At 31.8% G+C, this 17,684-nt stretch overlaps 2 protein-coding genes across 5 annotated transcripts in view; one reads left to right on the top strand and one right to left on the bottom strand.

Annotated features, from left to right (window-relative positions):
* The window catches only part of LOC139514180 (filamin-B-like), a 60,970-nt gene extending 50,762 nt beyond the window's left edge, over positions 1-10,208 (bottom strand). For 3 of the 4 annotated variants that reach the window (XM_071302976.1, XM_071302978.1, XM_071302977.1), the window contains exons 1-6: positions 9,560-10,164; positions 4,399-4,588; positions 2,742-2,807; positions 1,884-2,097; positions 807-906; positions 161-348 (exon numbers count right to left, since the gene is read on the bottom strand). In XM_071302976.1, the coding sequence (XP_071159077.1) occupies positions 161-348; positions 807-906; positions 1,884-2,097; positions 2,742-2,807; positions 4,399-4,588; positions 9,560-9,878 (1,077 nt within the window). In that variant the 5' untranslated portion in view covers positions 9,879-10,164. Of the gene's footprint in view, positions 1-160; positions 349-806; positions 907-1,883; positions 2,098-2,741; positions 2,808-4,398; positions 4,589-9,559 lie in introns of all 4 variants that reach the window. The other variant, XM_071302979.1, reaches the window with a different exon arrangement.
* Positions 10,209-11,804: 1,596 nt separating this feature from the next.
* On the top strand, positions 11,805-13,348 carry LOC139515105 (putative nuclease HARBI1). The gene is made up of 2 exons (XM_071304666.1): positions 11,805-12,449; positions 13,337-13,348. The coding sequence occupies exons 1-2, from the start codon at positions 11,805-11,807 to the stop codon at positions 13,346-13,348; spliced, it is 657 nt and encodes a 218-aa protein (XP_071160767.1).
* Positions 13,349-17,684: the final 4,336 nt, after the last annotated feature.

Genomic DNA, 17,684 nt, shown 5'->3' with positions numbered 1-17,684 from the left:
TGAACAACTAAGATTGGCTGTGAATTACAAAATTAGTCTTTAGGCATTTCTGATGAATAATTATTACATAACAGATATCAGTTTAATATAAAGATTAAATATAGTGATTAATTTGCATTAAGGTTAAGGTATTTGTCTTCCTTGACTCGGACATACACACCTCTAACCCAACATAAACATTTTTCGGTGGTGATGATAAGACTACTCTTTCAGCTGGTGTTTTTGTTGGTTTGAAATCTTTGAAGTAAGCAGCATATGCCATGATCCCAATATGGTCCACCTCAGGGTCACACATTTCTTTGGCAGTTAGTATTGGATTAACTCCAAGTCTTTGAGCTGCTTCCAAACCTATTTAAAAAAAAAAATGAAATTATGAAAAATTAGGCCAAGTAAAATTATTTTCTTATTTTTCTTCACACACACAATTTTGTTTTCATCTTTTAACATTTTTAAAACTAAACTGCCACTTTCTGGACATAGGTAAAGGAAATCCTAGTTTTCAAGTCTTCTGTTTTAATGTGCCAGGTATTGAACCCACAAACCATCTGCACTCTAGGCCAGCATACTACAATGCGAAGATAAAAGGGAACTGATGATACAAAGAGCCAACCAAGGAGGTTTTGTTTATATGGACAATTTACCAGGATTTTTATATTGTGATAAAGGTTTTTTTCTCCAATCCAGCTAAAGAAAATTAATATTTTTTGGCAACATGCAGTTCATCAGGCAAGATCGAAAAAAAAGAATATAATGTATATATAACGTATTTGTGTTGTTATGAAACAAATTTTACATAAATTATTTACCTTTTTGGATATTTTCAGAATTTGATCCAGTAAGATTAGGAACATTTTCTCCCAATGATTTAACAAGGTTGGCTAACAAATGTCCGTCCTGCCAGTCAGACTAAAAACAAAAAGCATCCATTTTTAAACAGACTTCAACTTAACCACAAGACAATCATTGATGTAAGACTTAGCTTAGAACTGCCTTAAAATTACATGTATTTCATTTTTTTCTGCATAATAAACAGGTAAAAATAAGTATAAAATTACAATTATTCATCCCACACAATTTGCTCAAAGAAGCTTTTTAACATCAAATGCCTTAAGACATTTTGTTATAAAATATTTCTCTGTCATTATTTATTTTGTTATTTTGATATTTTTCTAAATATTACTCAACATTGCAAAGAATTGATATCTGTTATAAACATGGGGCATATACAGAATAAGTTGATAATGGATACATATTGACATAATGATATTTAGAATACAATTTCAACGCATCTGTTTCTATAGGGAGATTTATACTGTTTATATCTTGCAATCATCTAAGAAAAAAATAACATATAACCTTTCTTTTTTAAGTTGGAAAATTGATCCCTAAATAAAGACCTGTGACATTAAGTTATCCAGTAATATGGAGCTTATTGAATAGTTGCCTCCCCTGGAAGTTGAGTATACAATTGAATTGAATACATTTATGATATAATGTATTAAAGGCCATTAACATATTTTTCATGTCTTTGGGCTTCGACAGTAGTACTACATTTTGTATTTACATTTAACAAAAGTTAATCAAGGTATTTACTATATTATACATGTATTGCTTTGATCTTTTATTATAAAAAAAATCAAATGATAAGCCAAAATTCATAACTTGAATACATTGTACATATATAGTTCATATTCTTTCATTTGTATTGCTTTAGAGGATTTATTCAATGCATGTTGTTTTAGCATAGGTCTTATCTAATGAAAATGACACTGGATACACATGTAAATATGATATATTAGGAGAACTCATGCTCTGTACTAAATATCAAATGTTCAAAATACATTGTAAAGAAAATATATTCTGGATTTTATGAAAAGACTTACAGCAAAATTATTGCATGTTCCATACTTTAGAAGGCTCTGTATTATTTTCAGGGTGGCAAAATATCCTGGTGAATCAATTTTCATGAAATATGACAAATATGTCATGCCTGATAACTCATCTAAATCTGGAGATGCAAGATCCTCTGGCCTGACTACTAGTGGGATATCAAAGTTATCCTTCGCTAGCTGCATTGCCACTCGACAGTTGTCAAGCCTGGAATAGAAATGTTAGCAATATACTGGATTTGTTAAAAATAAACTGCATAAGAGTCCAAGCACCACTCAAACCATGGCAGATAACACTGGACTATATGTGTGTGAAGTACAAAATTTAATCAGATACAGTGTAACCTGTGTTATCCGACACACTAAGGGACCAGAAAAAAGATGTTGGGTTATTAAAAACAGGGTGCCAGAATACTGATTTTTTTTTCTGCGAGGCTACGCATATTTTGGGACCATTAAATGTGTCGGTTAAAGCAGTATGTTGGAATACTCAGGTGTAGGATAAGGCAGGTTACACTGTAGTAATTTTTCTAAGCTTATAGGGGGAAAGGTCTTTTTACAGATTCCTCACATGATTATGTCAGAAAGTAAGGTTTGAATTGGATTAACAACACATATCATCTTATCATGGATTTCATGGTTACAAGTGAACTACAAAATTGAACAAATGACAAATTTTCTATAGTCTTGTATGTAGTCTTCATCAAAACCACGAAATTAAATATCCACGAACATGCCAGTTCTCCTAATCCAAGAAAATTGGTACCCACGAAGATAAATGAATCCACAGTTATGCATTTACTTGTATTTCCATTCAATATTTAATTTCCCTAGCTATTATTTAAAGCTTACCCACTACTTCTGCTCATGTGCCTCCACTCAGGAGCCAATCCTGGTCGACAGAAATCTACCAATGCACTGAAAAATGTAAATATGCATAAGTTTCTCAGGGTCATATATGTGATCAATGTGGTTAAAAAAGAATATTGGTCAAACATTTAATTGCTTGTCTGTATTTGTATTATTAAACAGTACAAACCTTTGTTTGGCCATGGATGATATTGTTTGTAGAATTATTTCACCAGCTTTTATTAAAAAATTATTGATCTTAAATAGTAGTTTCAAATAAGCTATGGACATCTATGTACTGCTTCAGTTGCCATAAGTGGCTGTCTGGCTTCATCTTGTTGTAAGATGAGAACTCTTTAGTTCAGCATCAAGGACTTTTTATGAAGTTACTTAGATATATTGGTTATTTTGTAGTTTTTCATTGGGTACAACCCATATCTCTCTATTAAACTCTATTAACTAAGTATGTGCTGTAAAAACAGGTAAAAAAGTTATTAGATATTCATCATTTTCATTTTTCCATTCTTTTAATGCTGCTTATTATAAATTTAAGAAATCAATTTTGCTGAGACTAGGGCTAAGCATGTATCTCACAGAGAAAACACAAAAATGAACGAACAGCATATTTCATCATAACAATTTTTACAAACAAAGACAACAAAAGTAATTTATGTATAGTAAAACTGTACTTAAAGATGCCAGCATACACAACCTTTTTGTTTGAATTTTTACTGTTTATTTTTCATTGTGCAAATATATGTCTGTATATTTAATGTAATCATTATGGTTTTTCCCTTTTGGTTTTCCCCACATCTAATGTTTTTAATGTTTCATCTAAATTTTTTATGGCAATCGCTTCAGTGCCCTCATGGTTCTTACTTTATATCTTATTCATTTTCAAGTAGAAAACTATTCACATAAAATTCAAGATGATCTATGTATATATATATATACAGTTACAAATGTTACCTTGTAGGGGCAATACAAATTTCAAAAAAGTTATGTCCATAAATTTTAAATCTTTATATTGATAATCATATGTAAAATATAAAATCCCTTTAAGCAAAGACTTAAATGGCCAATTTCATTTCTAAAGTAAGAATTATTTGGTTTTATATCAAAGAACATTAATAATCAAAACATGTTGGTTGTAAAATGGTACAATAGATTACACAAATTGCATAATATATCTTTAATAAATTGAAACTTCAAATCTTAAAATGTGAAATGCATTGTTAATCTGATATTAAATGCAATACTATTGTTCACAAGATATATTACGTACACTTTTAACTGTTGCCAACTGTTGGGAAACCTAAGTATGTCAATGTGCAGGAAATTTCAAAAACATAAATATTTGAAAAACTGTTTCATAATTTTGTTACAACTACAGCAAAGATATCAAATATATGAAGAAAAAAAATGAGAGGAGTGGGTTGTGAGAAGGAGATAAAAGTAAAATGCAGCAATATTTAATCAACCTTAATCAATGCTTGAGATCAAAAATTTAACCTGATATTGGACAAAGAAGTAATGGAAGTGCTACTCTACTATCTTAGGCTGAGCATAAAAATATTTTGCCTAAACTGGCATTGCACTAAATTTATATTTGAAAATGAAGATGGAAACAGGCAACAAGAGGGTAATCAGTATGTCTTACTTCAATGCAATTCCATCATTCCAATCTGTTGTAAAGTTGCCGATACCACATTCTGGAATTACAGCCTGTATCCATGCCAACATCAACTTCTTGGTCGGGAATTTGGTTTTTCCGATTTGGTAACGGAGAATAAGATGCCATATCAGACCTAAGATTAACTTCAGGTTTCCAGTTACAATATCATCGCTTCCTGTAAATATGAAATTTTTTACATTATATCTATTACAGATAGTGTCAAAATTTGTAATGAAAAGGAACTAACTATGCATTGTACATATAAGGAAGTTATTAGAGGTGAATGTTTTTAAAATAGTTTCAGAGTGCTATCTACCTCCAGTTTTTCTCATCTAATTTTTCTAATTATAATTTATATACACCATTTTATCATTCCCTCATGGTATATGAGAGTTTATGATTTATCATAGAGTTATCTCCCATTCTTATCCTTCAAACTCTCCATTTTTCCCTTTTTTTCATTTTAATTGTTTCTCTTACTTTTTTGGAGGGAATGCAAGTTAGTAAAAAAGAATTACGGTACTGAATAAAAATGTTTTTACTTTTAACAAGATATTGAAAAGCAATCCAAATTAAAACTATTTATAACAAAAAAAAATTGTAAATATAAAAAAAAAAACAGACTGACAGATTTAGGATTACAATGTATTGCTAGTCCTCCTATATACATTTTCATCTTATGTAAAAATGTTGGGACATTTAAACACCATTTTTCTTTTAAATAGTTTGTGAACAACGAAAAATTTTACAATACAATAACATGTCATCTTATACCTTATTGGTATTGTGTTTATTGTACAAAATGTAGTTTACTGATTCAGTATCTTTAAATAGATTATTTTGCTTTTAGGCACAAAATAAGTTGACATATTTGAATAAAATAAACCCCTAAGTGCAAATGTACGATTATTTTAAATTGAATGTCACATATCAGAGATTACAGGCTTAAGTGAAAAAAATGACTAGCATGCTCCAAGCCTATTTACTATGCACACTATAAGATTCGAAACTATTGTACATGTATTCTATACTGCTCTATTTGATAGAGCAAAAACATTTAAAGGTTTGATCTTTGTCTTGTGTTTCCTAGTATTTCTAAAGTTAAGGATTGGCAATCATCATTGATAAGTGACATTTCAAAACGAAAATAGCACATTTGAAAGATAAATTTGCTACATCCTTTTGTTCAACTAGCAATTGCAATTCATTAATATTCATTGGCTGAAAGCTTCAAAACGTTAAAGCAGCCCTGAGTTGCATAACAGAACTTTTATGTTGCATAAGCAATGTACTATTAATGCTTTTGCATATATATAATCATAGCAATAGCAGCTTTTATTTTGCATTTATATTCAATTTATCCACCTAATGCAGATTAGAATTGTGTGTACATCAGATAAATATCTACAAATTGCAGACAATTACTAGTAGATTGTAAATTAAAAAAAATATGTATTTACTATAATTTATATTTATATTTTTGTAATTTCAATGTTTTATTAGAAAATCATTTCTTAATTTTAAAATTAATTTCAATTTAAATTTTAAAGAATTGTTACTTATCTTTCATAATGATAAAATATGTTTAAGTTCTTTTTTTTATATCAGTATACTTTCTGCAATAAACATATCCATAAAAATAGGCATAACCTCGCCACATTCTGTATGTATGCGCCTGTCCCAAGTCAGGAGCCTGTTATTCTGCTGTTGTCGTTTGTTGCTGTGTTACATATTTGGTTTTCGTTCATTTTTTTTTTTTACATTAATCAGCCTGCTAGTTTTTTGTTTGAATTGTTTTACATTTGTCATTTCGTGGGCTTTTATAACTGACTATGTGGTATGGGCTTTACTCATTGTTGAATGCTGTATTTTGTGACCTATAAATGTTTATTTCTGTGTCATTTGGTCTCTTATAAAGAATTGTAAAATTGGCAACCATACCACATCTTCTATTTTATATTTACAATGTATCTACATTTGCATGTTATGAAATCCCTCTGAACAAGAAACTGCTCTTTTGAAGATTTTTAACAATTATGAATCAAATTTAAATGATGTGGTCAGAAATGTTTGAAGATTACAACAAAAATGTACAAAAAAAACAACAAATATAAAAGCCAGATACCACGGGAAAAAAGTGAAAATCTTCCACAAAACATGACACAGAAAAACAAGTTGACCAAGATTGTTTATGAGCTTTAAAGGTTCAACCATATAATTTTGAGGAATGTTAAAACACAAATTTTTGTAGTGTATTATAAATTGGCCAGAAAAAATACCAAATTTAAATATCAAAAATTAAATGCCTATCCATTTAATCAATCACCAATAGTGAAGTTAAATTTTTTAAAGTGCAGTCAGTAAAATACTTGTTAAAAGAAGGAGATTCTTGCTCTGGCTGCTGCTATCATGCCAGGGTGTCAGTTATTTCTATGAAATTCTAAATGAAGTTAAAACTAGATGATTTTTAGCTCTGGCGGTTGCTATATGTACATGTATCATGCTAGTGAGTCCAGAAGAGATCATCTTCTTTTCAATCTACAGATTTTTAAGAGTTCATGTACATGTATCTAAATATATCACAATAAAATAAAATGATTTTTGAATTAATGAACGTATGATACTTGTACAATTTCAAACAATTTCATTTGGTTTGTAGTGTTAAATGCCTATCTTCTGATAAAAAAAAGTTTAAAGAAATATTCAATTTCTACAATGGTGGACAAACTTAAAACTAGTGTATTCCAAAGACTGTTGCAGTGGGCCATCTAGAGTTTATAGACACCTGTCTCTTGTTGTAGTCTAAATATATGTTAACTTTCAAATGTGTATTCTTGTTTGATTTATGTTGTTGTGTTGCTATCTGATTGACTTGAGGACCTATGTACATGTACATGTGTGGCTCATGTTGTGATGGAGTCACAGTGGATTGCCAAATGTTGGGGTTTGTTTTAAAAGTAATAAAAGTTTGTTTACATTTAAAAAATCAGTTAGTGAGTTCTATGATTTTTTAATATAGATTTTGAATCAGTTTGTGCATAATTTGAATAAATGTAGGATAATACATGTAGGTTCAAGCCTGACACTCTCTTTTTATTACATGTAATGCATACATATGCACTTAATAAATGTAAATATTGTGTTTTCCACAAAAATAAGGGAAATCCCAAAGAGCATTATACAGATCAGTTATAAAATTTGTCCAACCAAAACATCATCAGTCTTTATGTACCTAATGTTTACGCAAATATAATGGTAAACCACACTTCAATGAAAAAAGGGAGCTTTCTGCAACAAAAGTTGCAGGCTCGACAAAAAACAAAAAAACTATCCAACAGAGAACAATTTTCTTTTCTTTTTTCTTGGGTTGGACATAGCTTGACAGATTTCAAAAGTACACAGCAATTGATTATTTTCAGTTTACTTTACATCCAGTGGCAAATATTTCAGATATTTTAGATGCAATTTACATCTTGAATCATATCAATTTGTATACAATGAATATGCCAGTGGTACTTGCAGTTGCAAAATTGTTATTTTTGCTGAGTCCAAATGACTTTATGGAAAGTCTAGTGATTCTGGCTCATTGCTAGATTTATGACTGATACATTGTTGGTGTTTAACAGCACTTTCAGTACTCTACGCTATATCTGGGTGGCCAGTATTTTAAAAGGAAGCTGGACTGTCCAGAGAGAAAGAATCAATGATCTTTGACAGGCAATCTTAGTAAATTAAAATCCACCTTGCCATGTGCAGGGTTCAAATTCATATACATGTAATAAAAAAATGTACAACCTGCATGATACTGTGGATAAACACATTTTTTCTAAAAATATAGGAGTCTGGGTGGCTGACTGGCCTACATCTACAGTCCACAAGATATCTAATCATTGAAGTTGCAAGCATCTCATTTTATATATTTAATGATTTTGTTTGTTGGTTTTTTTTTGTTTTTTTTTTGGGGGGGGGGTCATATTTTTCAGGAGATAAAGATATCTGTGCATTTATCTCAGATGGAGTACAGGAATATGCTGAACATGCAATATGATTTTTTTATTACCTTAAGTATTATTATTGGGTTATAATGTAAAGGCTACACGATTGAAAGTTATACTCCTTTCTGGAATTTCCATTATTTTGGGGTAAAATACTAAATTAAATGTACATGTAGGTGTAGTGCTGTACCTATTAGCCTATCAAGGTACATTTATATGCAACAATAATTTTTAAGAAACTATCAGTATCACTCTCTAAACTGAAGTATTAAAAATCTTTGTTGACAAACTTTTAACTGATAGCATCATATGTCCTGAACCATGACATGGATGACCCCATATTCATAAAGAATGATTTTGCAAATTATGACCCACTGTATACCTCCATGATACATGTACATAAAACCTTACAAAACAAAGGGTTTGAAAATAATTCAGCCAAAGAGAATGTGAGGATACTTATTAATCAACATTTTCTTGTTGAGTCATTTAATGTAAAATGACTCACATTTACAGAAAGAAGAAAAATTTCTTGAAAATCATCTATTTTTATTTTCAGTTTTGAAATGGTACATGGCATTTAAAAATATCATTGAAAGTTCTTCATCTGTAAAACCAATTAAAAGATCAAATTATATATGTACATGTAACAAGATTTTTATAATTAGCCACTGTTTCTCAAGTGTTCATAATTGATTAGATGTTCCAAATGAAATTGTCAGAACTCCAAGATTGTCTGTGGAACAATAAAATTACATGCTACAACAAACACTGAATTGTAATGGTATTTTTAATTCAGTGTAAGCTGCCTAAATGAAATATCTAAACTATGTTTTCAAAGTTGTAATGTGCTGGTACAATTTTGTACATTTCTAGTAGAAAGAATATTTATTTTAAAACATTTATTTTAAGCATAAAAAAATGTGTTTTATTTAAGTTAATGTACCCCTTTTGGTGGTTTGGGACCAACCTGGCAAAAGAGTTATAATTATACATTTATCAAGGTACATGTGCCCATGTTTTTATTTTTTACTTCAAAATTCATCATTTTTTGTCATCCCCTCAGGCCAAATCCAGAGGACATATATATGTCTCTGGCTAAACATACATGTAAGAGGCTGAGCCTAAAGGAATGTCATGGTTTAACTTACCAATATTCACCAGTCTAACATTGTCATTTGCAATGGCATTCAGTGCTTTGGAAACATTCTCCAGGTTCTGATGATGATTTCTTGGATTTTTAATAACCCTTCCTATTTTCTTTCCTTGCAAAGCTTCAACAAGATAACACAGTCGAACTCCATCCGAAAAGTCAGTCTGTAAATCTTCAATAAGTTCACAATTGTATATCCTAAGTTGTTCGTTCACCCAATTGGTGAATGTGTTTTGCTGAATTAAGACCCAGCGATCTGTTTCACCTCTCAGACTCATAGCTGCATGTCCTTCTCTGCTTAAAGCACGAGCTGACATTGTGAGTTTTTTGCCAAAAATTTCTCAACTTTGACACTTTTTTAACTGAACCACACCTAACATACAATTGTATTGTTACAGCTGTAGGGTCTTGTTGCTGTAATTAATGTCCTGGATATCAAAGGGTCTCTTATCGGGAACTCCTGTCAATAAATACCTGTCCTGTTTGGATGATGTTTTAGACAGGAACTTATGGTTCCAACAGACATTCAATTCCGGTCCGAACAAACCGGTTTGCAGGAATTACTAGCGAAGGCGTAAATAGACACCTTTTAAAAATCCGCCCTCTGGCGGGCAGGTATAGTTTTGATCGTTCATTCATATTTTCACACTTGACTGGTTACAGTTATAAACAAATATGGGACGGGTGTGACTGGTAATAAAAATGTAATAAATAATTTATTGTGTTTTCTAGCATTTGTTTAGGAAACAACAAATCATTAGTTGATTCATAATTAATTATTACCTGTCAGGTGTATTGATTAACGTCAATCACTTTTACAAGTAAACAGCAATATTAAAATAATTTACAGGTAATTTGACACGATTAGTTACCAATAATCGAAAGGGTGTGAATAGACGTGCATATTATGATTGTTGATTTATTTTTATCAATTTAAGAATTTATTACTTGATCCCTTCAGTTTCGAAATCTACATCTTGTTCAGCATATGGTGACAATTGGTTTTTGTTTGCTCGAAATCCAGTCGCAAATATTTCATTCAGGACGAGAAAAATCAGCAACATGTTTTTCTTTCATTGTTTTTGGCATGAATCAGGCGTTGTATGCTTGTTTGCTTTGAATTGAATTAAGTCAAGTTAATAATTTGAGAAAAAATACATATACATGTATAATGCAATTTTATTATTCTTTTATTCACAATATATACGTGGTTTTTAGCTTGATTCTGACCAATGCTTATATTCCAAATATATATGTATATGCCTCTATTATTGTTGTTGTTACCAATTATGTAAATCAATTGTATCTGATTTTATGCCCTTTATGGGCCCTGTAATTTGGGAAATAAAAAATGTTCTATTCTATTTTATTCTATTCAACTTTTTTTGTTAAATTTGTAGTACAACATGTATCATGCCACTTCAAAACCACAATCAACAACATTTGAATTAGACCGAGGTTTTTCTGATATCTGACAATATTTTGGGTTTCCTGTGGTCTTGGGAAAGCCCCCATTCAAATACCCTGAACGCATGTCAGATCGAAAAGCATATTCGGACTAGAAAGTTATTCTGTAATTCAAATGCAAGAGTAACCCTAGGGGGTGCATTTATTGCAAATAAAACTGGTTTTGGTTTTAGTTTAAGGTTTTGAACTGGTTTCCAAAACTAGTTTAGGTTTTATCGAACTAGTTTGAAAAATAAACCCAGTTCAGGCACATTTAAACAAATGGGTGGTTTCCTTGAACAATGTTGAAACCATAACAAAAATGACTGAAGTATATCTTTTACTACAGGACTTGATAACACAAACAGAAGATGACAGCATTGATAGGCTTTATCAGATTCACAAGAGTGTCTCAAAAAGAAAGCTAGTTTTCTCAGTTGTATCATGCTTGGCTGCTAAACGTAGACACATCGCCAGGGTGAAAAATTGTGTTGAAAATGTTATCCCCCAATACACACCTGATGACTTTAAGAATCGTTTTAGAATGAGCAGATCAACATTTGATGCACTAGTTCTAAGCTTATCTCCTCAGTTAGCGGTTGGTCTTAAGGGTGGCATCATGAAAGTTTCTATTGAAAAGCAACTACTGATTTTCATAAGATATGCATCATGTCAACAGATTTTGACTGAATTAGCTGACAGCTTTGGTGTATGTGAGCAACAGTTCATACATCGAACATCTTCAATTATTTGTTCAGATTTGCTTCCTGCATTTAATAGTTAAATGGCCTTCTGGAATGAAAGTGCAAGAGACAGTTGACATGTTTTTTCAACACAAAGGTTTCCCTGGTGTTTTAGGGGCGATTGATGGATCACATATCCCCATCAAAACTCCTAAAGTGGATGGTGAACAATATTACAACAGAAAAAAGTTTCCTTCTATAATACTTCAAGCAGTATGTGACAAAAACTTACATTTTCTAGATTTTTATTGTGGGTGGCCAGGTTCTGTGCATGACTCGCGAGTTCTTAAAAACTCGCCTCTGTTTACAAGTGCATCTGATAACAAAGAGAGAATGTTCCCAGGTAATACCCATCTAATTGGAGATGCTGCATATGCTTTGAGTCAGTGGGTAATGACGCCTTTCAAAGACTTTGGCAACCTTTCGGCTGAACAAAAACGTTATAACTACATCCATAGTTCGAGTCGGATGTGTATCGACAGAGCCTTTGGTGCATTGAAAGGTCGATTCAGGCGTTTAAGATACATTGACATGAAAGATATGCCTGAAGTGGTAAAATTTGTGCTCAGCTGTTGCACATTACATGAAGTTAGTTTAGCCAATTTTGATGATTTTGATGAATACATTGAAGAAAGCCAAAATGCCAATGAAGAGATCAATGATTTCCAAGATTTTTTAAGGAGAAGACACAACATAAACGTCAGTCAATTGTTGATATGCTGGGATAAAAAGATATTGCTCATATTTATCTCCCTTAACCATGTTAACAGAAAATGTGTAAATTGTTTTTTAACTGTAAACTTTAGCCAAATTTAGATTTTCAATTCTTAATTAGTGTATTGTTTTATTTTGTATCGCCTGCTTTTCACACATGAATGACTCGGTGTTCATTTTCATGTTTTGGTCCATAACATGTCACTGTGTATTATCAATGTTATCTAGGTACTGTTATTTGACTGTTGCCCTGTTTATAATCTGAGTTAGAAAGGCAATACTTTATAAAAATAAGATGTGGTATGATTGTCAATGAAACAACTATCCACCGAGTTCAAATAAAGTGGATGCAAGTAATTTAAGGCAACCGTTCGGCCTTGAACATACCATTTACTGGGCTATAAAAGGCCCAGACATGAAAAATATGAAAAAATTCAATTGAGAAAACTAACAGTTTAACAAAACAAAATACTAAAAAGAAATGATCGACATGAACAAACAACAACCACTGAACTACAGGCTTCTGACTAGGGACAGGCACATAAAAAATGGACCAGGAGCCTCTGGCCTTTGTTAGTCTAGTATGATTTTTAATTTTAGTTTCTTGTATATAATTTGGAGTTTAGTATGACGTCCATTACCACTGAACTAGTATATATATTTGTTTAGGGGCCAGCTGAAGGATGCCTCCGAGTCCGGGAGTTTCTCACTGCATTGAAGACCTATTGGTGACCTTCTTCTGTTGTCTGTTCTATGGTCGGTTTGTTGTCTCTTTGACACATTCCCCATTTCCATTCTCAATTTTATATCAGTGCTACTAGCACGACTAGCTATACACTGTGCAGTAATATAAACTCAATGATTATTTTCAGGCCAAATTTTAGGGATCATGGAGTTCCACATGTTCTAGACCCCTGCTATTTTTTTGTTCCTTGGATGGAAAAAAATTATATATAAAGTTGATATTTTTTTCAATATATATGTGTTCAACAATGAAACAGTTTCATATAATGAAATTTGTATTTTTAACAATAGAATAAAGTGGAATGCAATACTAATATGTCACTCTGACAATGCTGCAACTCAGAAAAACATAATAAAGTCAAAAAGAAAAAAAAACTTAAATCAATCCAATTATTGTAGTATGTCTATTTTTTCATATGTTCAATAATCTGTGACATAAGATGATTTTTTTTGTCTTCTTTGTCCATTTTTGCCTTATGCTGTTCCTTTATTTCAGATAGCAACCCTCTCTGTTCTTCTTTAAACTCCTCATTCATGGTTTCCAAAAACATCAAAACTTCATTACTTTTTTTTACTTTCTTTCCCTGGTTATTTGTTGGATCTGAATCACTTGCCGTCTTCTTTCTTTTACCCTCTTCTGCCAAACTACTTTCATTTAAAGACTCTACATCACTATCCTCACATGTCACAGATTCTGCTGATGGCATTGATGAGCTCATTGTGAAGATAGGTTTGACATTTGCCTTGTACCCATAAGCTTCCTCCATTTCACAAAAATAGGGGCTCTTTTTTACATCATTCCCACTTTTTTGGTTGTGATCAACAGTGTCACGAAATATTTTTGTAAAGTTTTTCCACTTTTGTTCACATTGCTGGAAAGTAAATGTACTGAGCTGCTTCGTCATGTTCGTCTGCACTTCTTCCGCCATATTCTTTTTCGAAACCAAACTACTAAACTGCCCCGAGAGCGGTTTGATAAGTTTCCAGAACTGGTTTTCGTTTTGTCTCAATAAACAATCAAACCAGTTTCAGTTTTAAACCAGGTTCTAAACTGGTTTGTCAAAACAAATGAAAAGTTTTGAAAACTGTTGCAAAACTTAAACCAGTTTGCTACCAATAAATGCACCCCCTGTGTCAACCTAACTGGTTTTTGCAGTATAGTACGGTACTAAATGCCTAAGTGTCCCAGAGTTATCTTTCTTTTGACAACAATAAAGTGTTGTTTTTTTTTTAAACTTGACACGTCTTTTTATGACTGCTAGACATGTTTGTGGTTTAATAAATGTAAGTCGTTGAAAAGAAAATCAAGTTTTAACTTAGGATTGTTTTGACCATAAACATCTCCTTTCAAGACCATGTTACTTTTGTAGGATCATACATGATTTAGGAATAAAGGGTAAATGAAATTATGTGTTTGTCGTCCACTTTAATCCACATGATGTCTTGAGGTAGAATTTTACTTAAAACATCTTAATGATTACCCGACTGTAAATATCCTGAAATTCATAATTAACATTTTAATCACTATAACATATCCAAACGGCCATAATTTGAAAAATCACATACAAACACGACAAACACCCTATGAACAATAATTGATCCCATTCCCTGAACAACAATCAGTAGTTTCATGTTTTTTCTCACATGAATTGTTCCATATTTGTTTCTTCCTAAAGCCTTTTATATATGGAATGGGTTTTGCTCATTAAGACAATATGCAAAATCGATCTAGATGAATATGTTGGTTATAATTAACAACGTTATCCGTGAATCATTCCATACATATGGTTTAGAAATACATAGTTATTAAGAATTTCTTTAAAATATATATTTCCTTTACCTTAAAAACATTCCTCCTTTGAAACTTCATTCATAAGAATTTGATAAGTGTTTTTCCTTAACTAGTCTTACATGGTAATCTTTGTGTATTTATCATTTAACTGTTGAAAACAAATTTTAACCCCCAATGGATAAGGATGATGATGACGATTTGGTGTTCCAGTGACAAATATCACATGCTTAGGAGGAAAAGAATATGTTGGTGAACCATGCCTCATTTCATGTACACACTGATGCAGAGCTTTTAACATGCTTGATTAAAAGGTAAGTCTGTAGGAAGACACCTCATCCTATGCCTGAGCACATTATTCAGAGTCTGAATGACAGGTCTTATTTCTAAATGCTGCTTGCTTAGAGAAGACGCTGTACTTTCCAATTTTTTAGTTCGATGCAGCTGAAGATTGAACCAAGACCTCATCCACTGAAGATGAGCATACGTCCATGGTTCCACCAATGGATTACAAGGTGTTTTTCAAGCAACAAATACAACTAAGTGAACTTAAGTGTCATAAACTGACTTGCAACTTTTTAGATATAGGTCTTGTAACCTTGTTTTTATTAAGATCATCAAATGTATTTTTAAAGGTTTCATTTAAATGGTGCATGGGTTCTAAAGGATTGGTGAAATCAAAGTGCTGGATAGCACCTCTGGAAAGTTTGCAACTGTAGCTGTGTATTATTCCAAAAAGGTTATAGACGTGTATTATTTCAAAAATGTATTTCATCACAGCTTGGATGTTTTAAACTAATCCATTGTCTTGTCAGTAATTATCAAAAATCACTTTTTTCATGTTTGTCATAAAAAGTTTTGATATTTTCTATTGCAACCTAAAACTGTAGATCTAAAATATTGAAATATACAGAAAGCTCTGATAATTTCTTTTTAAGTACCCATGCCATGTCAACATCAAGGGCCTGTGAATTAGTATTTTTCTATTGGTTTAGATCCTTAATTTTTGTTTTTAGTAAATTAACACGTAAGTTTTTTTGTTTGAATTGCTCCACATGTTTCCTATCGGGGCCTTTTATAGCTTTCTGCATGTATATGGTACATATATTTCTCATTATTGACGAACATATGGTGACCTATAGTTATTAATACATTTTCGTCCTTTGAACTCTTTTGGATAGCATTGGTTTCTTTGCAAAAAATACCACATCCTTTTTTATAAATAAGACAGTTACAGTAACTTAAATCAATACAAATGTAATGAAAGTGAATTCATATTAAAGGCTTTTATCTAAAATAGGGAACGTGTCCATGGACACAAATGATGCCCCCGCTAGCATTAATGTTATAAAGGGTCACAACTCAAGAACTGTAAATGTGCATGACGCTACCAAAATGTGTACTTGATCTGAGTTATGGGGTAATAAGCATTGTGTATACATTCTAATTACACAGTATTGCGCAATAGATTTGTTAGATCTTGACATTTGTTTTGTGTCAGAAACCTATATATTATGTCAAAAATTTGATCGCAATCCAAATTCAGAGCTATATCAAGCTTGAATGTTGTGTCCATACTTGCCCCAACTGTTTAGGGTTTCGACCTCTGTGGTCGTATAAAGATGTGCCCACCGTAGCATCTGGTTCAATTTGAAACGAGGCACAACCCTACAGCAGTAAAAATTACTCCACCAAAATTCAAGATTGATCTTTGTTTTATTGTTAAAAGTATTAACAATGTATAAATTTCATAACATTTGGTTGAGCGAACTTAAGTTAGATAACTGAAACGAAAATAGTCAGCAATTTTTTACATATGTAAAGGGGCATAACTCTAAAATGGTATAACTATCGCCACCAAAATTCAAACTTGACTTGTGAATTGTGGTTATAAGCATTGCGTATAAGTTTCATACAATTTGGTTAAGGCAAACTAAAGTAAGAGAACAGCAACGAATTTTGGGATGTACGGAGGTACATGTACGTACAAGTAAGGGAAGGACATACATACTTACAGCAGAACAAGGATAAAACTCAATACGGTGGGAGCATAACAACAGCAGTATGACCACAGGAATAAAAAGTTTATATACACTAGATTCATAGAGGTGCTTATAACCTGTAACACATTTAGTTGCTGTTGTGAAATTAAGCATTGTCTTATGAGTTAAGAACATTTGAGAATTTTTGTTTTATTAAGCCATTCATTTGATATATTACGGTAATCATTGCCTCTGTGTTTGGGTGACAAAGCAATTGAAATCTATTAAAATAGGGCATGGTATGCCTTAAAACTTTTCCAGATGCACAGGCCGCTGTTTGTCTGTAATCTATCTAAATTTTGAGGTGAAAATGCAGCCATTTTAGCCAAAGGGTACACATCATGAACCTTATAATCATTTCTATAGAACTTGTCTTAATACCCTGAGCTATAATATTCGAAGAAGTGGATGCTGACTCGGTTGCTTTTAATACGGATGCTATATGATACGAATTTACAATAACATACCAGAAGTGGTATGATGTAAATTATTGGAAGAAGACTGAAGAACTGACGTTGGGTCAATGTTTTTCTGCTGTCACTTTGATCCACTTAAGCATGCTGAACGAGTAAAGTTCCTTATATCCACATTGGAATGTGAAACAATTAGTATTTAAATAACGGAATTAAGTTTTCAAATGATTTT

This window comes from Mytilus edulis, chromosome 3 (assembly GCF_963676685.1).
Source record: "Mytilus edulis chromosome 3, xbMytEdul2.2, whole genome shotgun sequence".
NCBI classification, from domain to species: Eukaryota; Metazoa; Mollusca; class Bivalvia; order Mytilida; family Mytilidae; genus Mytilus; species Mytilus edulis.
Note: the sequence above shows the minus strand (reverse complement) of the source record. Positions and strands in the feature narration are given on the sequence as shown.